Source organism: Amblyomma mixtum, chromosome 9, assembly GCF_055824585.1.
Source record: "Amblyomma mixtum isolate Tamu chromosome 9, ASM5582458v1, whole genome shotgun sequence".
Classification (NCBI taxonomy): Eukaryota; Metazoa; Arthropoda; class Arachnida; order Ixodida; family Ixodidae; genus Amblyomma; species Amblyomma mixtum.
The window spans coordinates 102480994-102506717 of NC_143020.1; the positions used below are offsets into that span (position 1 = coordinate 102480994).

A 25724-nucleotide genomic window follows, 5' to 3' on the forward strand; every position below is an offset into this window, starting at 1 on the left:
GAGTGGGCGGTCCTCGTAACCGTAAATCCTGACGCTTGGGCCACCTGCGGACTCCCGGTTCGGCGCGGTTCCTTTCCATTAGCGTTCAGACAAAGTAGGCCTGCTCAGTGGCTCCGTAGGGGGCCTTCGGGAACCGTTGCAGTCTTCGACGACCAGCGAAACAAGCCCGGTTGTGCCGACAACCGGGACTTGAAGCTAGCCGCGGCACAGTCTTGCGCAACTGAGCGAGGGAGCTTAGTGACTAGTCGGAGCCGCTTGTCTACATCGTAGATTCTTTTCTTGCGTCACGTTCGGTCTGTTCTTCCTTCGGCACCTTTCTCAGTGGGCAGGCAGGCCTTTAGCTGCCTCCGCCTTGAGACGTCGATTGTTTCCCTAAGTTTCTTCAGTGCGTCACGCCTTGGCCTCTTTTGGCCGGTGCTTGTGGCTGGGGTTTGTTTGGGTGTGACAGGAGTTTTCGCTCTCTGGGAGTTACTTTCAAGGAAGGCAGGCCACGACACATTTCCCATTTCATTCAGAACAGCGCATAAACACAAAATTTGTACTTTACGTTCTGTGTCGCGCGCCTGTCTTAAAACTACATACCTTTTTTTATGGGCTATTCTTAGCATGAGTTCATACCTACTATACGTAAGTTTGGCTAAATTAGAAGGTTTTTTTACAAATTTCCTAAGGCAGTCTATAGACTGTCTGCAGACTTTTGTCGATGAAGTCTGTAGACTGTCTATAGGCAAATTTTATGAATTAGTCTATATCTAATACAAATCTTATAGAGAGTCAGACAGTCTACTGATTTATGGCCATATACGTTTTTTTTTGTAGATAGTCTATAAACTATGAATAGACAAAAGAAAACATGTATAGGAAGGCAATCAAGTCTATAAAAAAAGCCTGTAGAAGGTCTGTAGACCATTTTTATAAAGATTGTCACTGCTTTTTCGTTTATTATAGCACTTAGCACCGCGTTTTGTTTAACAGCACCAGAAACAAAATAATAGTCTTTGCTGATTTAATGTAGTAGAAGCGCTTTTAGTAGAAGGTGAAACTTAGAGTTCAGGCCATTTGCAGTATTAAAGCTTGTCCGAAGATAGCTCGGTTTCCATTAGATTGCCACACGATGCTATCTAAGCGTTCTGAGGTCTTAATCCTCTGCCTAGATGGAGTAGATGTATCGGACAGCAAAGACATTGCCCAAGATCTTCTCTCTTGTGTGGCTTGCTGGATTATCCCTGCCCTCTTTCAATGTGTATAGTGTGGACCACCGAGCTTTCTGAGGGGCCGTTTTTAGAAACGGGGCTGTCTCGTGCGTTTTTCATGAGAGATTCGGAGCGTTTTTAGGTCGAGGACAGCTGGTCGCAAGAGGCGGTCATGAGAAATTCAAAGGGCCGCTAGGGCAACAATGCCGGAAAGCGCGAACTGAGTGGACGGTTCAGATAAGAACCTGCAAGAAGAAAGGTTGGATGAGAAAAACGCTTTTGGGGGGATTGCCCTGATAAACAGTGATTGCGTAAGCAGTAAAGACCAAAAAAAGTTAGGCAGCGGTTCATCACTTCTAACCGAGTTTCAAGTAGCGAATGCTACATAAGCATGATTAAACATGGTTTATCTTTGGTAAATCTTTTATTGTTTCTTACTTGCCCCCACCACTTCACAGCCGCTTAATCGTCTTTATTGATTGGCTTGATAGAGACGAAGTTTGATCGAGGGTCAGTAGCGCACAGCTCTGGTTATATGTACCCCATATCTGACGTCACGACTGTTAATTTAGCCACGTGACATAACGTTATTACCACGTGGCTTTCTTACTGCCTCCGCCCACGACTTTCAATGTCAAAATTCAATTTCAAAGTTCAAGTTCAAACTTCAAGGTGAAATGTCACGGGCAAAGGTCAAAGGACAAGGTCAGAGTTCAGGGTTAAAGTTCATGGTCAGAGGTTGTCCGCTAAGTGGACCACACATGGTTATGTATGTGTGCATAGCAACACTAGCCATGACTTATCTCAAGTTCGTTTCAAGGTCATTCGGCGGCTCAGGGCGAAATACGTCCCAGCCATAGTAGTGTCGCTTTCGCTACAAAAAATTGGTTCAAATCTGCAATGAATAACTAGCCAAAAGCCATTATGTAATATTGTCTTCTTAGATTTTGCTAAATAATCGCACAAACTGAGACACCATGGAGGAGCTAGGAACTCAACACGGTAAGGTGATGGTCAAGGAAGAACATCAGAGTGAAGAACTTTATTTATTTATTTTATTTTATTTTATGAAGAATATATTTTATTGGTAGAGCGACTGCTCCGGTGAAGCAGTAGCAGTTTGGAACCTGTATAGCTTTCCTTGTTGCTATATGGCTGCGCATGGGTGCATGCAAATATGCAATTACTCTCTTATGAAGAATTTTATTCATATCCCGTTAGTGATAGGAGTTATTGGATAGGCGGATTTTTATTTTCTGCCTTATCGAATACTGACTGGACATTGCTTTATATATTTTTCCCAACTGATGGCCTACGGTGCATAGGTTGAAAACCGAGGGCGTAGATTCTTTTTCTGCTTTTTCGGCTGATATGTTTTAGCCAAATGCCTAATTCGAGTCAGCTGTACCTCTCTATCGACAAAAATCACAGACTAAAAATGTCGTTATTGCTTTGTAGTTTACATATGAAACGCTCTCAGTTCTTTCCTAGAGCTATGAGGCGCGATTTTGTGTCGTTATCATTGAAATCTCTTTCTCGCTAGTCTACAAAAAAGGCACTCCAAGGATTCTGTGCCTTGATACAGAACTGTATACAGTCTAGCCCGGTTATAACGAAGTCGGCGGGAATCTGAAATCACTTCGCTATATCCGCTATTTCGTAATATCCGGACTACGAAAAAAAAATGCAAACATCGGCATACCGATTTATTGCCGCTGAAAGAAGTCGTCCAGCGTCCCCTGAACACGTTTCGCGAGTGCGGACTTGAGGATTGCGGCTTCCATACCATCCAACTGCGAACCAAAGATCTTGTCGAACTCCGGACTCTCGAGATACATCCGTAGCGTGTCAACAGCTGCGATGGCCGCGGCGGAGGTGACCGGCTTAGGGGCACAACTAGCATCGTCGCATTCACTGTCGGAGGCGCTCTCCGCCAAGGTCTCTTTCGTGACACTCCCGGCAACTTCTTCAGTCGTCAAGTCCTCGGTGGCAACAAGGTCTTCATCGGCGAAAACGAAGTCCATGTGGCTTAGACCCGCAGGCACAAGGTTCAAGTCGCTAGCGGAATCTCAAAGCTGCTCCAAGCAGGCCGTCGCGGCGGCAGCATCAGCGGTTGCAGCGACGTCAATCGCGGTAGCTTAGTCCCCAGCAGGCGCCGCCTCCGCGCTGCTGCTTCGGGAGAAGCCGGCTTTCTCGAAGGTTCTCTACCGCTCTACGCCGTGACGCCGTTCAAGGACGGCGCAACACGAGACCGGCGTGCCATACGATGCAGTGAAGCAACATTTCGCTGCGCAGGAGAGCAGACGACGCCACGAAAGGACGCCGTCTGCCGAATTTTGCTCTTATTTTCGCGGAAAAAATCGCCTCAAGGACGCAAAAATGTGTTGATTGGCAGATTATATTTCGGTTGGTATTAAATCTCTTCGTTATATCCGCTTATTTACTTCGTTAAAACCGGACGCAAAATGCATTTAAAATGCAAAAATGGGAATGGGAAATTGAAATCCCTTCGTTATAACCGCTATTTCGCTATAAGTGGCTTCGTTATAAACGGGCTAGACTGTATCTTGTTTTTATTTCCACGAAATATTCCATTCGTTTTGCATCCACTTTATTCTGAGGTTGTATAACGCCCTCTGCGCGTGTCTTAACCGTCCGCCATGCCGCAGACGACACCACATCGCTCTAGAAAGATCACGGTCGAAAGCTTCTGCGATGTTCGGGATTCATTCCGGAGGTTCAAAGCCGTTATTTGACAAGTTCCCAGTCATCTTTGAACATTACTGCCGCGCACCCATCAGTATCCTTCCGTCTGCAGTGTTTTACCCTGCCGTAACCAAGATACAGGGTCAAGTGCTCCCTGTTTTAGCACTATGACCACCCAGTGCACCCTCTGCTATGGCCCCTGCTCAATTATTTCCTGCTTGTGGCTACAAGTTCACCGCAATAAGCCTTTCGACTGAATTCTGCGCCAACCCGGCTTTCTCTTGTCGGCGTCATTATTCGTGCCTGTCGTTGCAGTCACGTGACAGCACATTAATTCAAACGCGAGGCAAACAGTGTGGTTCGCTAACTTTAGAAGGGGGCGGTAGCTGTGTTCCGTGGCTGGACCGGTGGTAATTTTCACTGCTCCCACGTACGAAGCATATGTTTGCTCGCTCTTTGAGAGAGAGAGAGAAGGTGGAGAGGATGTAATGGGGGAAAGTGAAGCTGTGGGAAGGTTACCCGGAAGTGCAGCCTCCTCGTGCAGATTTTTAATTAAGAGAGGAGACCCCTGCGCGGGTAATATCTGGCGCGCAAGCAATTTTTTTGCGGCTTTTTTCCCTGCAACCGCCCCCAGTGGCACGTGCGCTGTTATTAGCCCTTTTCGCTGGCGATGACCGCGGTAACGCCCGTGCTTAGCGTGAAAGCCCGTCGTGCGGTGCTAACGGCTTTCGTTCGCGCTTCGCTACACCCCATTACGCATGCGCATTGCCGATTCGGGGAAGCAGGGTGCACTGCTGTCCCCTATTGAAACATCGGTATAGCCTTGTTATTGTTTTGTCAGGGCGCCTCAGTCTATTACGCGCGCGTACACACGCACACTTGTGTGTGTGTGTGTGTGTGTGTGTGTGTGTGTGTGTGTGTGTGTGTGTGTGTGTGTGTGTGTGTGTGTGTGTGTGTGTGTGTGTGTGTGTGTGTGTGTGTGTGTGTGTGTGTGTGTGTGTGTGTGTGTGTGTGTGTGTGTGTGTGTGTGTGTGTGTGTGTGTGTGTGTGTGTGTGTGTGTGTGTGTGTGTGTGTGTGTGTGTGTGTGTGTGTGTGTGTGTGTGTGTGTGTGTGTGTGTGTGTGTGTGTGTGTGTGTGTGTGTGTGTGTGTGTGTGTGTGTGTGTGTGTGTGTGTGTGTGTGTGTGTGTGTGTGTGTGTGTGTGTGTGTGTGTGTGTGTGTGTGTGTGTGTGTGTGTGTGTGTGTGTGTGTGTGTGTGTGTGTGTGTGTGTGTGTGTGTGTGTGTGTGTGTGTGTGTGTGTGTGTGTGTGTGTGTGTGTGTGTGTGTGTGTGTGTGTGTGTGTGTGTGTGTGTGTGTGTGTGTGTGTGTGTGTGTGTGTGTGTGTGTGTGTGTCAAGAGAAATTTAAAAACAAAATGAAATCGTGAGGGCACTCTAAGCTCAGGGAGCTTCTTGTTGACTGTCTGAGCTTTAAAACTCTGCTATGTAGCTGATTTTTTGTGATTTCGCTTTAAATATATTGGTCAGCTTCAACGAAATCATCTGCAGCTGCAAAATCAGCTGCAAAGAAAAACAACCACATGCCACCGGTGGAACGACCGGCGGTTTCCACCGGCGGCATGTGGTTGTTTTTTCTTCTTTTTTCTAATCAATTATCTTCAAGCGATAGCATATTCATTAATATTTTCCATTGATTAACACCACACAATCAATAAATATAAATAAAATCCCCTTCCTTGATTTCTGTGGCTGTTGGCTTCTCTTAAACATGTATAACGAGCCCCTCATTCCCCTTCCCTTGTCTGCTTAACTGCTTAACGAGGGCCTCGGTCCTGGCAGCCTTGACGCCATAGGAGGCATCAGAGGGTTCTCACGCAGCTTCCACCTTCGCCGTTCGATGACGTTCCACGTCACACCAGCGGTAACTCAGGACGTACTACGTCCGCCGCTTACGAACATGGGTGGCGCTGATGAAAGCTCTCAACGCTAGGTTACTTATGAACATAAATACCTCCAAAAGCAGATTTCACAGCCGTCGCCGTAGCTGGGAGGTAGAGCACCGGACGTGTAATTTGGAGTTCGTGGGTTCGGTTGCTACCGGCGGCATGTGGTTGTTTTTTTTTCTTCTGCTTTTCTAATCAATTATCTTTAAGCGATAACATTTTCAGTAATATTCTCCATTGATGAACACCACAAAATAAATAAACATAATTAAAATCCCCTGTGTTCCTTGGTTTCTGTGCCTGTTGGCTTCTCTTAAAAATGTATAACGAGCCCTTCATTCCCATCTCTTGTGTGTGTGTGTATAATATATAATACATATATATATATATATATATATATATATATATATATATATATATATATATATATATATATATATATATATGCTATTTCACTGGTATAAACCATTTTTTTCGCATATACATACGGCTCCTTAGATTTCCAACTTTTTTGTTTCATTAAATGCGCCGTGAAGACTACTTAAAAGAGGCGGTCCCAAAGTCCGTGACAACATTGGGACTTCCCGTCCATTATGTTTTTTTGATTTTATCGTTATAAATCAATTATCCTAGGAGGAAAGCAATGATTATAAATAGCATGCATGTAACGAAGGGTTACCGCGAATATGAAAAGTCCGTCGTTTCCGCGACTGTCGACGTACTTCGCGTGTTTGTTTTTTCAGTGCATCAAGGGCCTTTCGAGCAACACTTGTTGTTGGGCTAGTTGGTAATACATACTTCTGAAGGAACCAGCGCACAAAACACAACGGACAAGAAAAAGGAAGAAAACAGCGCTCCTGTCCGTCCTGTACCACCTTTTTCTTGTCCGTTGTTGTTGTATATGTGGTTTCGGTTCCGGTTTGGGGATCACCTGCCGCCAGAGGCACCAGTGTCGCTATGTGTATATATATGACTGTGTGTGGCAATAAAGGTGGATTTGTTTGGTTGCTAGCAGTTCGTGTACTTGGGCGGCACCCGCCGCTACAACATTGGCGACGAGGACGGGATCATTTCGGGGGGCGTGACTTTCGCCGCTTGCTTTCCGGCGCCATGAGCATTTCTGGAATCGCGCCGCCGCCCCCGTTCCTGCCTGTGCCTGGTCGGCCTGCTGTTGCGTGGCCGCAATGGTTCCGCATCTTCGAGAACTACCTGCTTGCTTCGGGGGCCTCTGACTGCACGCCGGATCGTCGCAAAGCACTACTTCTTCACAGCCTCGGCGTAGAAGGTCAGCGCATATTTTACACATTACCACTTCCATCGTTGGACAACGCCAAGCTCGGTGAGCAAACTGCTACTGATAAAGCGTCGGAAGATAGCAAGGGCACAGGCGACACAAGGCCTGAAGTATCGTCGTACGATATCGCAGTTACCGCTCTGCACGCTCATTTTTCGGCAACAAGCAATGTTGTTGCCGAACGGCATCGTTTCAGTAGGCGAGTTCAGCAAGCTGGTGAATCAGTGAATGAGTACATCACAGCATTGCGGGAGCTTTCTGCTACATGCTCTTTTCCTGTCGAAGAAGATTCGCTGCGTGACCAGTTCGTTGCGGGTATTTCGTCTCGGAGCTTACGCGAGCGTCTTCTGCTTGAAGGATCGTCTCTCTCGTTCGCTAGAGCAGTACTACTGGCAAGGCAGTTTGAGCAGGCGTACAATGATCTGCAAGAATTTCCTTCTGTAGATGTTGGACGCATAAATACTCGTGGAAATACGCCTACGCGTACACCAGAATCCGACGAGAGCTCGAAGCGGGCGCACAACCGCCAGTCTCATTGTTACCGCTGCGGTTCATCCCAGCACAATGCAGCATCAGTTCGCTGTCCAGCCAAAAGCAAGCGTTGTCACCATTGCGGTGTCATGGGTCACTTCCGCTATGTTTGCCAGAAACGAGGCTCCGCTCCGGTGCGTGAGGTAGACAGCCAAGATTCTCCGAGCGAGGAAGTTTTGAGCATTCTGGCTGTGACGTCGGCCGCTCGCTCCGCTGTTCACGTCACAGTTTCGATTGGCCGTGCGGACATAACTTTCCTTGTAGATTCTGGGTCGTCAGTTTCCATTGTTGCACACGATCTTTTTAAGCAGTATTTTGAAGGCCAAGTACTTTTGGCCCCGACTGTTCGGTTACTGGACTATTCAAAACAGCCAATTCCGGTTCGTGGCTGTTTCTTCGCTGACGTTACGTACAAAGCTAGCACAACAAGCCTTCTTTTCTACGTCGTTGAAAAAGGCACCTCACTCTTGGGTATCGATGCCATCAAGGCCCTCGGTCTACAGATTGATGGGTCATCTCTTCAATGCCTTGAAACGACGCTAACTCCTAATTCTCGAAGGGAACAGCGCCCTGACCCGACGAAAGCCGTGCAGGATATTAACCTCCCAAAGGAATTAGTTGGCGAGTTTGGATCTCTTTTCGATCCAGGCTTTGGCCTCGCGAAAGGTTTTGTGCATCACGTCAAAACGCGATCCACGGTGCAGCCAGTGCAATCCAAACTTCGGCGCCTTCCGCTCTCGCTACGACCATTGGTCTCGGAAGAGACTTTACCTGATGAAACTGTATCAGTTGCCCTTATTTCTTCTTGCATTACCAGGGAAGAGTTTGAACAGGCCCAATCGGAAGACAGCACACTGCAACGAATCAAGGCCTACATTGAATCGTCCTGGCCTGCGCAAAAATCTCTGCCGGGTGAGCTTCAACCTTTCTTCAAGCTTCGCGATGAACTGTCAGTGGTGGACAATTTGATTTTGCGTGGCGAACGCCTTGTGGTTCCCGCATCACTTACAGCACGGATAATTACCGCTGCTCATGAGGCTCACCCTGGAATTGTACGAACGAAAGCACGTCTGCGAGAAAAATTTTGGTGGCCAGCCATGGACAGGCAAGTCGAGCTAGCTATTCAAACGTGTAGTATATGTCAGGCAGCGGACAAGAGCACGAAGGTTATGACTGCACCATTGAACCCGGTCCCCTTACCAAAGGAACCGTGGCTAAAGCTCGGCATGGACATTGTTGGCCCATTTGAGAGAGCACCACACGATTGTCGATATGCGATCACGCTGGTCGACTACTTTTCTAAGTGGCCCGAAGTATACTTTTGCAACCAAGCCACAACACGCACAGTAACAGGCTTCTTGCTGTCAGTGTTCGCACGTGAAGGTTACCCTGAGGAAATTGTTTGCGATAACGGGCCACAGTTTTCATCTCGAGAGTTCCAAGCTTTTCTGCAGGATCGCGGCATCCGCTTGCGGCATTCATCCGTATACTACCCGCAAGCAAACGGACAGGTAGAACGGTTCAACAGAGTTTTTAAAAGCTTTGTTCAAGTGGCTACACTCGAGCAGCGTCCCTTACGCCAAACGGTAACAGAATACTTGGGCATTTACCGTTGTACGCCGCATGCCACAACTGCAGTTGCCCCAGCACTTCTCCTGCATGGACGTCTGCCAAGGACTCGGCTCGATGTCGTTGGGCATCCGTCAGCAATATTTGCAACCGACCCTAGTTCAGAGCTCCACCGCCTACGCGAACGGGTGAAGCAAAAGCAGCTATCCAGTAAACTATACACAGACGCTCGCAGGGCCGCAAGGGAAACCAAAGTGGATGTTGATGACCTTGTACGAGTACGCAAACCGACAACTGCTTTTAAAGGTGACCTGGCCTTTAGCCGCCCAAGAAAAGTGATAAGAAAGCAGGGGCAATCGTCTTTCCAACTTGATGATGGAAAAACATGGAACGCTTCAAAGTTGTCAAGGATGCCACGAGCTTCTGCATCTCTCTGTGGGTGGGGGGAAAGGAGTGTTACAAATGACACCGCTAGGGAAAGCAGCTTACCGCCTACCTTGGAGAGACCCGTTTCAGAAGCGCCAACCGGAACTTCAGCTGTGGCTGCTGCGAAGCAGCCGCCTATGCCACCAGTGACCGGCTGTGAGCCGGAAGAGACTTCGCCTGCCGCCAGTGGTTTCTCAGAAGCATCGGGACCTCAGCGTAGGGTACAGCCATCAAGGAATAGACGACCTCCAGACCGCTATGGACATTAAGTACAGAAAGACATGCTTTGCAGTGAACATGAACCTGTCACAATCTGCACGAGTGTTGAGTTTGCTGACGTGAAATATGGACATAAATAGAGTTGTATCTTGTTTTCCTCTTTTTGTTTTATATTTTTGTATGAAGTGCATAAGACAAGCACATTGTTGTTACTGTAAATATAATTCTGTAAAAGAGCACTAACGTACTACCACTACTAAATCACTAACCCATGTAGCTGTTCTTTTTATAAGGAAGGGAATATGTTGTATATGTGGTTTCGGTTCCGGTTTGGGGATCACCTGCCGCCAGAGGCACCAGTGTCGCTATGTGTATATATATGACTGTGTGTGGCAATAAAGGTGGATTTGTTTGGTTGCTAGCAGTTCGTGTACTTGGGCGGCACCCGCCGCTACAACAGTTGTGTTTTGTGCGCTGGTTCCTTCAGAAGGGCCTTTCGGCCTGGTCCCTGCTTAAGGAATTCCTGTAGGGTTACCACGCGTAGCGTATGTTGTGTCGTCCCAGTTTCTCCCTTGCCCTTCCCAAAGTCATCAACGTGTCTTGTCCTAGTGGGACAATTAGCGTTCAGTTTCCAAGTAACGTCCTGCGGAGCTCAGCGTCTTTTGTAGGTAGCAGTGTCTGCTTTATTTATTTGTCTAACGCTTGATTCGCAATCGTTAGATCAAACTCCTTCACCGAAACCAGCTCCGCATTGTCATATTTACAGGTAGAGCCTGCGACCATTTCTCCCCCTACAGCACTCCTAGTGAGCTCGGGTTACAAGCGCCGGTATTCGTGGACGTTCATTAGTCGGAACGACGTGCTCCGGCGTAGTGTTTCGCCGGTCCCTTTTCCGAGTAACATTAATACGTTTGCGCGCGTCTTCTCAAAACATGGGACTCGATCCGGCGATGCGGTCCTGGCTCTAATTTGGAACAACTTCGCGATGCGCACTCGGGGAACGTTTATGTACGGTGCAGGGCCGGTGGGGAAGAGTGTCTACACAGCGCGACGCGGTGAACGACGCCGGTAGTGCAGCGTGAACTTGACGACGCTGGATCTTTCCAATTCGCAACGTCGTCGCAGGTTATTCGCACGTCCATTTTTCAACGGCCAACTTTCCTCGCACTTTTCGTCTCCTTTGGAATGGGTAGTAATTGTAGATACAGCTGTATACAACAGCTGTATCTTACCGGTACTCACCTATGGTACAGAAACTTGGAGGCTAACTAAAAGGGTTCAGCTTAAGTTAAGGACAACAAAGCGAGCTATGGAAAGAAAAATGATAGGTGTAACGCTGAGAGATCGGAAGAGGGCGGAGTGGGTGAGGGAACAAACGGTGGTTAATGACATCCCAGTTGAAATCAAGAGGAAGAAATGGACTTGGGCAGGGCATGTAGTGCGAAGGCAAGATAACCGCTGGTCCCTAAAGGTAACGGAGTTTATTCCAAGAGAAGGCAAGCGTAGCAGGGGGTGGCAGAGAGTTAGATGGGCGGATGAGATTAAGAAGTTACCAGGGGTATGGTGGCCGCAGCTGGCAGAGGACAGGGTTAATTGGAGAAACATGGAAGAGGCATTTGCCTTGCAGTGGGCGCAGTCAGGCTGATGATGATGATGAATATTAGTACTAGTAGTAACTGCTCTTGCTAGCCTCGTAGTGTTAGTGGTTATTCGATGGAAATGAAACGTAAAGGGAGGATAGACGCACGTAGAACAACCACATCAACGCCCCGTTGACATACGAACTATCCTGAATATGAAGAAAGATAGCAGGGGAAAGATAAGACTATGCTATATATTGTGCAAAGGATCGATCGTGCAAAGAACTAATGCGAATCTGTTTAGCAGGCGGAGTATAGTTACGACCGTTGAGTCAGTTCAGAGCCCTGTTCTGATACACTACCTTGCATCTGCGTCGTTCTAAAAAACGTTTCAACTTCAATTGTTACATTTCTCGCCTCTTTTTTAAGTTTCTCTCAACAATATTTCAAATCCACTCAACTTCGAGCTGCCTCCGACACGTCAGAGAACTCGGAATTACCGAGAAGCGCCCGTGCGGCGACGCATCCTAAATCTGCCACTGAAAAACGACCGGTGCACACTAGGGCCACAACAAAACTGGGCGTGCTCTCCCCAAACTGCATGTCTCGCCCGCACGGACTCGCCGGGGGCATCAAGGACGACCCCAGTGGCGTCAAAACAGAGTACGCCGCGGGCTCATTTGCGGGCGGCGGGCCGCACGACAGACCGCGCCTTCGGCAAACAGCTGCGACCACATATAAGACCTCCTCCCTCACCCCTTCCTTCCCCCTTGTTTTGCGCGATGGCCTTATACGCGATCCGGGCAGAGTGCCGCGACCAAATGACCACCAAGTCGCCCTCCTCCTCCTCCCCTCGTTCATCCGCACCCTCCCCCGTTGCTCCCCCTGGTGGCGGGCAGCGGCGGACCGCCACCGCAGGAAGAAAAATGGCCCCCGGAAACGAGCGTCACGAACAGGCGCGCGCACCTGATGTCGCGCCTGCGTTAAGCATGGCTGGGCTCGGCTGCTGCGCTTGGGGAAGGACCCCGGTGTTCGAGTAGAGTACGGTACGGGGTAAAAAGCGCGCAGATGAGATTGTGCGAGCTCTTCTCCACGGGGTCGTTATGGTAATGCTAATAAGAATGCTTGCTCACTAAGGATGCAAAATTAACGACTCGCTGCTTCATGAAGCGGGGAAATCTGTTTAACGCGCTTGTTTGTTTGGTCCGTAACGGCGCTGATCTAAAAACATTGCGTGGTTGCTATCTCCATAAGCTTCAGTTTCATGGTAAAAGCGGCCATCGTGTTAATGATTAGAAACAGGTGATATAAAAGATTGTCTTTGCCAGATCATTAAGCCCTTGTTCGGTTTTCATAGGCTTGTGGGTTATCACGAGGTGTTACTGTAATGGCTGTGACCACGGTTAGCAAGAAAGGGAGGCTGGGCACGAGAATGAGGCCGCGGCTTTCGTTAGAGTAACTATATTAGTTTTATTAGATTCTGTGTTGAGGTTCAGCTCAGAGGCAGATTTACGAAAAAGAAGGGGCAGGGGGATTAAGAGTCATAACGATGATAACGATCATGAAAAATAGAGTGTCTCACCTAGCACCTAAAAATGCATGAGTGTCTACTCATGCATTTTTGACTCGGACACGCACTGAAAAAATATGTGGATGTGTCTTTTCGAAGGTTCTCATCGGTATCTACAAGTAAATGGAGAGGCTGTATCGAGGTACTCTGAATTTTTAGAACTTCGGAAATTTGTAGTCTGCTTCCTGAATATACCGCCTCAACGAAAAAAGACTAACACCAGAGCAGTGACAAAGTAGTGTGGGCAGCTAAGAAAAAGAAATAAAAATAATATTGCCCAGCCCGCACCCTCTACAGCACAACCTTGGCTAGCCACAGACAAATCGACTAGCGCCGGGACTACGTGCATAGTGTACCACTTCTTCTAACAAACAAAACCCAAACTAGCGACATACAGACTGACGCAGACTAGCGGCGGAACCACATGCCTAATGTACAACTTCTTCCAGCAAACAAAACCCAGACTAGCGACAGACAAACGCAGACTAGCGCCGGGACTACATACCTAAAGTACCACTCCTTCCAGCAAATAAAACCGAGACTAGCAACTTACAGACTGACGCAGACTAGCGCCGGAACCACGTGCACTGGAACCACAGACAAACACAGGATGGCGCCGGGTCTACATGCCCAGTGTACCACTTCTTCCAGCAAACAAAACCCAGACTAGCGGCAGGCAAACACTGACTAGCGCTGGGACTCCATGCCTTATCAACCACTTCCAGCAAACAAAACCCAGACAAGCCACAGAAAAACACGGACTAGCGCCGGGACTCCATGCCTAATCTACCACTTCTTCCAGCAAAAAAAACCCAGACTGGCGACATACAGACTAACACAGACTAGTGCCGGAACTACACGGCTAGCGTACCACTTCTTCCAGCAAACAAACTTAGGCGCGGCTTAGTCCGCTTAGACCGCCACAGCCTTACCTCGCTGAGCTCGCGTCACATGCATTTCACTCGCCAGGGGCAGTCAAAGCACCACCGCAGCGACAACCGGCGCACCGTTTCGTCGCTATACAGAAACAGGCGAAAAGACAGCGAGCCCAAAGACCAGACGACTCCGCTGATGGGACCCATGGGAAATCAGCGTCCCGCATGCCTTCCCTTTTGTCCACTGCTACCCCGCACTTTCCTTCGCTGCCGGCGGCGCATGGCAGAGGAAACGGCCTTGTCCGCAGCCGCCCCCTAGTGTGCCGCTTAGCGTCCAGACTGATGGCCTCAAGCGGCGGACAGCTGAGGAACAGTGCAGGAAGCACGCTTGCTATCCGTCGCCGTCTCGCTTCGGTCTGCCGATCTCTGTAGGTGTCGCACTCGCAGCCCACACACATTGCCGCTGGCAGTTGGCGCCGTGGAACCACAAGAGTGCGCTACGATGGCTCTCCCGAGGAAAGCCGCTTTTCTTCCAGGCTACTCGTGCCCCGCTTCCAAAAAAGGGAAGAAGGAACGCTGGGGAGAAGCAGTGTTCATCTGTGAGCCATCTGCGGCGTATGTGCTGTGATGGCACTTCGATGGGCATCTGCCAGTGACACAGACACGCATTCGTTCGTTAGCCCAAGTGACGCATGCGCCCTCTACCTTTGGTCGGTGTCATGGAGGAAAAAAACTAAGGAGGGAGCGTGACGTCACACGGCCAGCGGTCGCAAGCCGAGTGTTTATGAAGCCGTTTTCTCCCTCAGTTTCTCGCTCTCCCAGTCAGTCCTTTATGTTTTGGTTCTGGTATATTTTAGTGCGCGCGTATGCGCGTTTTATGGCGCGGGGCGTCTACAGCAAGGAGGTTGATCTACAGTCAGTTTGCCGCGCTAATCTGCGCATGCGCGCGCGCAACGGGGATAGATTTTACCGCCCGCTACACGTGGCGTCATCACGGGTGGACAAACTCTTTTTTTTTACTATATTATTTCTTGTTAAGACTAGGCTTCAAGCTTATCGCTGGACGCTCCCTCCTCAGTTTTTTTTTTTCCTCCATGGTCGGTGTTGTGTAGTGTTGCCTCTCCACGTAAAGTTCCTGTAATTTTACCCTGCTAAGTTTGAGAGAGGGAAAAAAGTCTATTCAGAGGTAACCTTTGGGTAGTATCTCGGAAGAGGCGACGCGGAATGTCAAAGTTTTCGATGTGTATAAAGGATGGATAGGGAGACCGCCTCCCTGTTTTTTTTATTTATTTATTTCAGATACTGTCTATTCCAATGGGATTTTTGCAGGCTGGGCACATAATACGAACGCCAGAAATGTAATACACATAAACTTCCATACACTCTAGAACGATGTTAGTTACAAATTGATTACATGAGCATGGAAGAGAAATACAGATAACAGATAATAAAACATGAACGATACAGCATGCTGGGTAGAAAAGAATGCACTTATACAGTGCTAGTAAGATGACTATACTGATGTGGTCTTATTACAGTGAAGTGAGCAGTCTTATAACTGCTTAAACATTATTTAATTACTGCGTATCAGTTCTTAGTTAAACTTTTTGGCAATGACGCGTTAGTAGTTGTACAGGGGTCCACTGCTAAACTATTTCATTCCTTTATTGCAAGTAAGAAAATGAATATTTAAACCAGTCGATGCGAAATGCACATTCTTTAAGAGTTAATCGATGCTCATGTCTTGATGGAATGGTTCTTGTTTTAAGAGGGTTCGTCATTTGTCATAATAAAAGGAATGGAGAGATGTTAAAGATATGAGACTGCAGTGATCGTATCGCTTGGTGCAGAAAGACTATAGAACCGAGGAACAGAATCTCGGTGCATATGCCAGGTTGGTTCATTAGTCATACAAATGAACCTTTGTGCAGAGTATATACACAACTACTTGGAGGCTCTCACGAGAGATGGCGTCGACAATGATGGAAGTGGCTGCACAGAAAGCGATGTCTATGCTTAAAGCGTTGTCATAGCTATCCGCAACCTGCCTGGCGAATCATTTCGTTATTTATATGCGGCCGCTGACGAGACGCACCAGCAAGTTCATTCCCGTTGACCATTGCGAAGAACTTTGCTCGTTACGCGGTGAGCGGTGGACAAACATCACTATGACTTGCTTCGAAGCACGCCACCGACTGTGCTTCCGTGTATCGACCGAAGCGGGCGAGCTTCCAACAGCGCCCGGAATAGCGATGGCTCCTACCCGGGGCACGCTAACCATGGGTATACCGTTGACGGCTCATTCATTACGCCTCGTTAGTGTGAGCACTCGTTTCACGGTGATTGCCGTGGTTGGACAGTGGATATTCGGCGCCACCTCGCCAACTGCAAAGGGCCGTCCGTTGGCTCAGTGTATTACTTCGGGCTCTATGTGCATCGGGGATAAGTCCAGCTTGCAGAGTAAACATCGTTGAGTTTTATGTGACGCGTCGCCAGAGTCGTTTCGCCCGCCGGCTATCGTTTTAGCTGAGGAATGTATGCGGTCTTCGACAACTGAAACGCTACTCCGCGACAGGCCCAGCTTAGTTTCCTGCATTTATACACCATCTCAGTAGTTCATTGCAGCACTAAGGAAGCTGCGAGGAGTGCACAGGCGACGTTCCTACGCTGCAGAATGTAGTGCCAGTATAAAATAGGCATATGGTTGTATGGGACAGCGTGCTTTAAAGCGCTCGTGCGACAAATGATATTTCGTACTGACTCTTAACGTAGGATCTCGCTACATACGCAATTTCCCGAGTTTAGCGTGCGCGACTGTTGCGGAGATTCAAAATGGCAGCCACCTTCGAAGCAGTACCCCTGACCTCGGACTGAATTCGTTGTTATTACTGCCGTTTTCAGCGCGTTCACGTATTTGGTTTCTCCGCTATATATGTGTGGAAGCCGCGTAAGCAGTTCGTCTGAAAGTCACAGGTGGCGTGACAATCTGCAACTCTCCGATTTATGGTCCAATCATTAAGTCAGATCTTGATACACGTCCACTGTCGGAAATTTAACGACTGTTGTGTGCAAGGAGTTCTGAACAGTGCCTTTTCCGCGGCCTAAAAAAAGTGCTGAAAGTTCGGAGTTTCAAGCCTACTTTTTTTTTTCTGCTAGTTCTAAAATAGCTGCCGAAGCTTATGCTATCTTCCCAAAAGAAACTGGCTGAACAAAAAAAAGACTATTTATATTGAGTTTATTGCGCAAAAGCAACTAAGGCTATGATGCGGCAAACACAAAAAAAAGCGGCGGGGGGGGGTGGGGGGTAAATGGGAATGGTTATAAACGTCAAGAGAGAACGCGGACGCTAATTACCGCCCATTAACTTGTGCTTAATTCCTTGGAATGCGTGCGGTAATTTTCAAGTGGCGCCCAAACAAATAGTCTGCTAAATGCAATCAGACGTCTTCTGGTAAAGCCTCTTGCGTAGCGATATATATGGGAGCTTCGAAAACGATGTTCCTTACTGAAATTACCGAGCAGCTGAAATATTATTTCGTGGTGCTTTTTGTTTGTTTTTTTTAATAGGCAACAGCCTCAACGGCGCTGCTCATCCGCATCGGTATAAATTTCGTTCTCTGAGCGTAACCGAATAGCATGCCGCACGTGTGCGGTTTAAGGCAATTACTCTTATACAAACAAACTTGCGCAACAGCTGTCCAAAGGTTTGCTGAAACGCCTTATCGGAATATCGTCGGATCAAATTACTCGCCGCGGTAGCAGTGCCGTTTGGCTTCTTGAGCACGAGTTCGCGAGTTTCATTTCGGTCACATGGGGCGGTCGCCTTTCAGAGAAGGTAAAATGCAAAAAACATCGGTTCGCCCATTTTTCGCCGCACCTTCAATATATTAATTGCAAATTATGAAAGCATCGCAGAAAAATGCATAATCACCCCCTAATTATGGAAGCTAATCAATGAGAAACCAAAATCAAAATTTTTTATCACGACTAAAATTTGAGAAATAAGTATGTCGCCAATTATCAACAATTAGCGCACGCTCAGTTTTGTGTAGCTCATTACTAGGCATTCATAACAGCACCCAGCCACTAGACACCTCTAGCATCTTGTGTACCATGCTACCGTTACCGGGAGCCCGCGCGCATTCAGTGCGCGTGCGCAGTTCGCATTGAGGTCGCCAGATGGCGCCAGGTGCCCGACAGCTGCGCGCCCGTCTGCTGCATCCGGACCAATCAGCGCGTGCGGACTGGTGGTGGGCGGGTTCCCGATACTCCGGTAACGGTAGCACGGTACACGATATTAGACACCTTTAGCATACCGTGTACAGTTTTACCGTTTCCGTTACTAGATTACCGGGAGCCTGCCCACCACCAGTACGCACGGGCTGATTTGTCCAGATGAGGCAGGCATTTGCGCAGCTGCCGGATACCTGGCGCCATCTGGTGCCCTCAAGACGAACTGCGCATGCGCAGTGACGGCGCGCGGGCCCCCCGGTAATCCGGTGACGGTAAGGGTTACAGGGTACAAAGTATGCTAAACGTGTCTATATGGGTGTTTTCGCCCCACCGTAAGGTAGATATGGCAGCTACGACAACTGCTACCGTACGGCAAATGTGACTAGGCAAGCCTGGCAACAGTGGCAACGGCAACGAGTTTCCGTATTTAACGGACGGCTGTCCGGCTGAGCTAAAACTGTCTATTGCTAAAGGTGTCTACTGACGCAAAGCCTTGCCACCGATTACGTTTTTCTCAGCAGCTACTCGGTCATTCTTTTTTTTTCTTACGTAACGTATGATGTCAGCGCTCTATTTCTGAAAGTTCAAAGCTATGCGCCACTTGGTGGAAGTCAGGTGTACTAGAAGCGCTTGTACGGAATTCCTGATAACAGGACACCTACTTGTGTGAAAGGTAATTTGTGTTAAAGGTCAAATTGAAGGCTTCGAACTAACTTGAAAGCCCAGGAACAGGTAGCAATATTTTAACCTACAAATATATTTCTATTTTTCCCGCAACACTTGTCAGAAAATGAAAAACGAGCAGTTGTTGAACGCTGGCTGGAAGCCTGGAATTCGCGACGCTTTTTTCTTCACGCATCCTCCTCATAGTGACGCCAAACGTTTTAACTGAGAAATGCTGGAGACTGGGAACGTCTTGATACTAAGCGTTGTATGCAAGCTCCATCTATAATGAACAAATGGCGTGAAAACCGTATATGTCGCGAAATGGCGACACTGGGCACTGAAAAGTTTATGAAACCCTGGACAAAAATTTATTTGTACTGTACATAGACAACCCATACATAGTCTAAATTATGTGCCTCGAAATTTCCTCGGAAATTAATCTAGAGCCGTCCACAGTACGGCGCGCCTAACCTCCCACAATGTTACTCTAGGAGATTCAATTTTCATTACGCGATTGAAACACCGAAACAATTGCGAGTAACACCGAAGTAATCGTTGCGTGAACTCTGTCGCGCCGTCGACAATTCACTTGATTTGCAGCGCGTGGTGATGAATACCAGGTTTTCTTTCTTTTTTTGCTTTTTAATCCTTGCGTAGCTGCACCGAATTGGCCACTTACGTGACTAGAACACATAAACGTATCCTCTCTTTTGCACCGCGATGACCCTTCTTCGGTTCCCCTGAATTAGGGAGCAACAGTTTTGCACTAAACACACTTAAAAATAATGCGCCGTGCGACTCGCTCCAATATACCGAACCTGCCTTGTCCTCTATGCCTATACTTTTTTTTTTCTGGCTTTCTTACCTTCCTTTTTCACTGCGCGGTTGCCCGAAATGGAGCATCGATTTTGAAACCAGAATTGTGGCGGGGACCTCGCCTTGCAGAGGAAAGGACGGTGACTGGCGAATAACGACCCTGCTTGCCCTGCCTCGGCCTCAAAACCTTTTTTTCTATCCCTCTATCTTTAACCCCCCCCCCCCCCCCCCCCCCCTCCAAACCACGGACTCGCACACACGCACACGCTCCCAAACCACAAGCCGGAGGAGGATTCCTTTAAAAGTTCCGAGCAGACTATCTTTTGTTTTGTTTTGACGAGAGCCTTGTTACCCGTTCTCCGTTTTGTTTTCGTTTTGTTTTTGTTTTTTCGCTCTCTGCTCCTCCTGACCTCTGACAGCGGCATCGCTCTAGGGCGTCCTTGTTAGAACCGCCCTCTTATAACTTCCCCTTTCAAACATAGCGCCGACGTCGCTGTGTAACCGCCTTCATGTCGTCGTCTGGCGGTGTCTTTTTCTTGCTCCGATGGAGCGGCCGTCTGTCTTTTCCCACATTTTTCACTTTTCTTCCCGGGACGTAGTCGCTCGTACTTCACTCGCAAAACACACCAGCGCGGCAGCGAAAACCCCTTTTTTCCTTCCCAAGATACAATTTCACCGTGTTCCATTTTTTCCTTCTTTGTTTATTTCATATTCTTTCGTGGTATATTCCTCGCTCGTTTTTTTTTTCTTCCTGTTGTTTTTCGTCGCGTTTAAGTTCTGTCTATCACCGCTGTTTTTCATTTTCCGCCATTTTTTCTCTCTTTTCATCCTTTGTGGAGCACGGCTGCTCCGACTGTCAGACGCAGGCAGTAGCTCTGTTCGCACGACCACAGGACACCCCCCCCCCCCCATCCTCCTACCCCCTTATGGCCGCACGCGCGTCGCGTCTCGGGGATTCACTCATTTCCATATTTCTCAGCCGGGAAAGACACGCGCCTTCCGATGGGAGCAAACTGTCGTGGCGGCCGCTCTGGTTCTTCCAGAACATTTTTTATTGTTTCTTTAATTTTTCTTTCCACTTCGCAATATCTCAAGCATTTTCCTCCCGGCATCAACACGAAACTGGAACGATAGGATTCCTTTTTTAACCGCTTGCCTTCGCTCGGTATGTGCCATTGTCGTCTGCAGCAGCCTGGATCAGGATGACTATCCCTTTTCTTTCTTTCTTTCTTTCTTTCTTTCTTTCTTTCTTTTTTTCTTTCTTTCTTCCTTTCTTTCTCTCTTCCTTCCTTTCTGTCTTTCTTTCCTTCTTGCGTTCTTTCTTTCTTTCTCCCTTTTTTCAATCCGTTCTTTCTTTCTTCCTTCCTTTCTTTCTTTCCTTCATCCTTTCCTCTTCCATCGTTCATTCTATCTTTCTACTTAAAACAGTGCGCAGGGACAGGACACAGTGGAGAAACACACAGGCACAGCTGTCCCTGCGCACTGTTTTAAGTAGAAAAATGAACCAACTGGCCCCGCTACTTCCCATGATGCATTCTATGTTCCTCCCTCCTTTATTCTTTTCTCATTGTTTTTCTTTCTTTATTTCATTCATTCTTTCCTCTTCCTCGTTCATTCTATCTTCCTCCCTCCTTTAATCTTTTTTTTCTTTATTTTTCTTACTTTCTTTCCTTCCTCTCTTTCTTTTCCTTTCTTTCTTTATTTCATTTTTATGCATTCGTTTTTACTGTGAGAACAGAAAAATTAAACAGGACGGAACGCAGCAATTCGAGGGAAACATTTTACTGAAGCCGGCTTGTTCGTACCGTTGTAATGTACAATGTTGCGAGGCGTTGGTGGCTTACGCGTGGCATTCCATATTCGGCGCTGTAGTTATTCATAGTTTATTTTTTTTTCCTTCTTCTTTTCTCGTTTTCCCGCGCGCGCTCGAAACGAGCGCGCGGGTGGGTGATTTCGGAGGCCATGGTTTATGTGTCCGTGCCATACACCCCTGTCTTTGAGTTGATCAAACGCAGTACGCGTCGCTTCCACAGACCACCAGCACACTGCCAAATCATAGCACATTGAATCGATTACTGTGGACGTGAAGAAAAAGACAAGGAATTTGTCCTTCCCTTATAAAAATGGTCTATAGACAGTTTATAGACTTCTTATTGACTCTGTTGACTTCCTATAGATATTGCTTTTTGCTATTCATAGTCTATAGATTGTCTGTGGAGACAAATATACTGAAAGTGTATGGCCATAAATCTATAGATTGTCTATAGACTGTCTGTGGCATTTGTATTGCTTATAGACTCTTCTCTAGGATTTGTCTATATACAGCCTATAGAATTTACAGGCACAAGTCTATAGACACTCTATAGACTGCCTGAAACTTTTTTTGTAAGGGTTCACGCTGAATGGACAAAATTCTATGAATAGCAAAAAACGCCGTTACTTAACTGCTGCTGTTATCGATGGATGGATGGAAAAACTTTATTTTCGTCAGAGAGCATGTGTGGACGATTCCGTGTTAGATGGCCATCAACCCGTGGCTGACGGCGACCTGGGTGGCCCACTCCACGGCCCTGGTCTGGACGACCGGGTCTGAGCTGGCCAGCACGGCCTCCCACTGCTCGAGGGAAGGATCACGCATAATGTCCGCCGGTGGCGGTGCTATGCTACAGCTCCATAATACGTGGTCATAGGTTGCCAATTCGTGACACCATTTGCACTCCGGCTGAATGTCCGGGTAGATTTTGCTCAACACGTATGGGTTGAAGAAACATCTGGTCTGCAATCGGCGCCAGACGCATTCCTGCGCCTTCACCAATTGCTTGTCCGGGGGTGGGTAAATCCTCCGGTTAAGTCTGAAATGAGTAGTAATGTCATGAAAGGATACCAGCCCATCTCTCGTGGACCTTCCCGGGACGTCCGGCTCACCTACTCGGCTGACGAAACCTCGAGCATTCATGTGAGCCGTCTCGTTCCCAGGGTTCCCAGAGTGTGCAGGTACCCAGACAATTTCCGCCTCCGTAATCCCTCGCTCCGTGGCCCGATTCAACAACCGCGCCGCTGTGACAGATATTCTGCCCCTCGCCAAATTTCGGATGGCTGTTTTTGAATCGCTGAAGATCAGGTCAGCATTACTACTAGTCATAGCTAGTGCTATTGCCGCTTCCTCTGCAGTTTCTGGGGAGCGGGTTTTGACTGATCCAGAGGCGATCAAGTGGCCCCGCCCGTCCACCACCGCAATTGCAAATGCATCCTTGTTCTTATACTCGGCGACATCTACATAGACTGCCCCGTTGTACTTCCCGTACTTAGCATGTAAAGCTTTGGCTCTTGCCTTCCTGCGGTCCTCGTGATGTATTGGATGCATGTTCTTGGGCAAAGGTTTTATGTACAAGCCCTTGTGCATTTCCCGCCTCACCTGAATTTTCGTGTCACCGGCTGGAACGTCAACTCCAATACCGATCCTTTCCAATATGTCCCTCCCTGCTTTTGTTTGCGAACTTTCTAGCGTAAGTGCGGCTAGAGGGCCAATTTTTAGCAAATTTGTGGCGGAACCGAATCGGAAAGAAAAATAACACGAGGCTGGTAATTAACACTGATCGTTTAATAAGACAAATTGGAAGGAGAAGTAAATCATCAGAGGGGCTGCTGTGCCTGGTGGTAAGATAATTAGCGGCATTAATAGCATGGCTAATTACAGTGCTGACAGAGCTTTAAAATGAACAGCTCTGGCTAATTAACGGTGGCTCTGAGGTGGAAGACAATGCAAGAAAAAACACCACTCGGCATTGTAATGTGAAGTGCAGCTCAGGAAATGCTGACAAATTTAATGAAATCCCTAATTACACTCCGATTTGTTGCCATTTGGCAGAATTGACATGGTCCGAACGTATGACATAACTTCTACATATATAAGGTATGTCATACATTCTTTATATATATATATAAGGAAATGGGAATAAGGGGCTCGTTATAAATATGAGAGAAGCCAACAGCCACAGAAACCAAGGAGCACAGGAGATTTTTTTTTAATTTATTTATTTTTTTGTGGTGTTGATCAAGTAAGAATATTCATCATCATCATCATCAGCCTGACTACACCCACTGCAGGGCAAAGGCCTCTCCCATGTCTCTCCAATTAACCCTGTCCTTTGTCAGTTGCCGCCACTATATCCCCGCAAACTTCTTAATCTCATCCGCCCACCTAACTTTCTGCCGTCCCCTGCTACGTTTGCTTTCTCTTGGAATCCACTCCGTTACCCTTAAGGACCAGCGGTTATCTTGCCTTCGCATTACATGCCCTGCCCAAGCCCATTTCTTCTTCTTGATTTCAACTAAGATGTCATTAACCCGCGTTTGTTCCCTCACCCACTCCACCCTCTTCCGATCTCTTAACGTTACACCTATCATTTTCCTTTCCATAGCTCGCTGCGTTGTTGTTAACTTAAGCTGAACCCTCTTTGTTAGCCTCCACGTTTCTGCCCCAATTACGCGCAATTCGGAGGTCGTGGGTTCGGATCCCACCGGCGGCATGTGGTTGTTTCTTCTTCTGCTTTTGTAATCAATTAGCTTTAAGCGACAGTAATATTCTTACTTGATCAACACCACAAAAAAATAAATTAATTAAAAAAAATCCCCTGTGCTCCTTGGTTTCTTTGGCTGTTGGCTTCTCTCATATATATATATATATATATATATATAATATCCCTGATGAAGGGAATACCATTCCCATAACTGCTGGCAAAATATACCTTACAAAAGCAGTCGCGTTTGCCGCAATGCTGTACCTAAACTAGTAACCCGGGCCGTTGGAACCCCTACAAAAGTCTCTTTTATGGCAAGTCCGAATAGGGTCCTTAATCTCTCTCACTCACATTATCGAGTTAACCACAACGAGGTTAATGTTTCGGACTTTACTGCACTTCCACTGGACCCTTTGTTTTTGAATGACACTATAGAGTTCGTGGAAGGAAATTAAATGTTCGCCTCTGAACAAGATCAGAAAGTGATCACGATCGTAACACGAGCTTTGGTTGGGATTTCGCTGCATGATGAAGAGCAGCAGCTGGTCGAAATTATTCCGAGGCCCTCCAGTAGGGCATGCCTTACAACTCATAGGGATGTTTGGAGGCGTAAAACTCGATGGATCTATCTATCGATCAGTCGTTCACTCCACGAGCTGCCGGCTGCCTCAGAGGCAACCAATTATCGCGCAACTCATAATAGTTGCCGCGCAATTTTTGTTTGTTGTCGTTGAGGCCTGGCGCATTTTATGTCTAAACCGCACGAGCCCCTGACTACTCTAGCTGCCTTCGCTCATTGTCTCACGACATGATCAGTTTTAAAGGCTAGCATAGTTAAGCTAATATACGGCATAAGAAACTCTCCACGAATGCCCACCAGTCGGCGCCACGCGATTCAAAGTTTTCTTCGGGGAGCGCGTCCCTTCCAGACAGGATTGAAGGGAAGGAAAGGGGGAAGCTTACATCCCTTCCGTTCCTCTATTTGCTTTCCCGACTCCCGCTCGGGGCTCTGCTGCGAAGAGTCGGGGTAAGAAGAGGCGCTGACATCTTTGCTTCGAAGCCGCGAAAAGACGTTGACAGGTACGACGACGTTAAGAACTTGAAGAAAACGACAACGACTTCGCGCTAAAGGAACGCATAGAAGAAGGATAAATAAAAAAGAGAAAAAGAAGCAACGTCTGTTTGAAGGACCGCTTTCTCCCGTGTTGATGCAAAACGCGGGGAGAAGAAAATAAGTGTAGAAAAAAAGGGGAATAATTGGGAAAAGAATGGGGGGAAACGAGGAATCAAAGCGATAACCGCGTGACATGAACGCTCACTTAAAAGCGAATCTTGTTTTCTTTCTTCACACTTTGCGGAGGCAAACAAAAATATAAATCGAGTGTCCCGCGGAACTACATCCCGTCGGCGCCGGCGTGCTGCCTTTCAATGTTATGCGGCGCACGCGATGGAGCTCTCTCCTCCTTCAACCGCCACGCGCGCCACTTTGCGGGCCTTCAACGTTTCACGGACCCCTTCCGTGAAAACCACAGTTGTCGCTTTACTTTCCCACTCTCTTTGCCCTCCCTAAGCGCGAACTGGAAC

General features: G+C 47.7%; 2 protein-coding genes across 5 annotated transcripts in view; both read left to right on the forward strand.

Moving 5' to 3' along the window:
* The window catches only part of LOC149330409 (cGMP-inhibited 3',5'-cyclic phosphodiesterase 3A-like), a 321644-nt gene that overhangs the window by 251268 nt on the left and 44652 nt on the right, over positions 1–25724 (forward strand). The window lies entirely within an intron of this gene.
* On the forward strand, positions 6769–15925 carry LOC149330412 (uncharacterized). The gene is made up of 2 exons (XM_089561247.1): positions 6769–8578; positions 15837–15925. The coding sequence occupies exons 1-2, from the start codon at positions 6799–6801 to the stop codon at positions 15923–15925; spliced, it is 1869 nt and encodes a 622-aa protein (XP_089417373.1). The 5' UTR covers positions 6769–6798.

Coding starts and splice junctions, on each gene's coding strand:
- LOC149330412 (XM_089561247.1), top strand. CDS start 6,799: ATGTGTATATATATGACTGTGTGTGGCAATAAAGGTGGATTTGTTTGG. Junction 8,579..15,836: donor TGCGCAAAAATCTCTGCCGG/GTGAGCTTCAAC, acceptor ACCTTTGTGCAG/AGTATATACACAACTACTTG.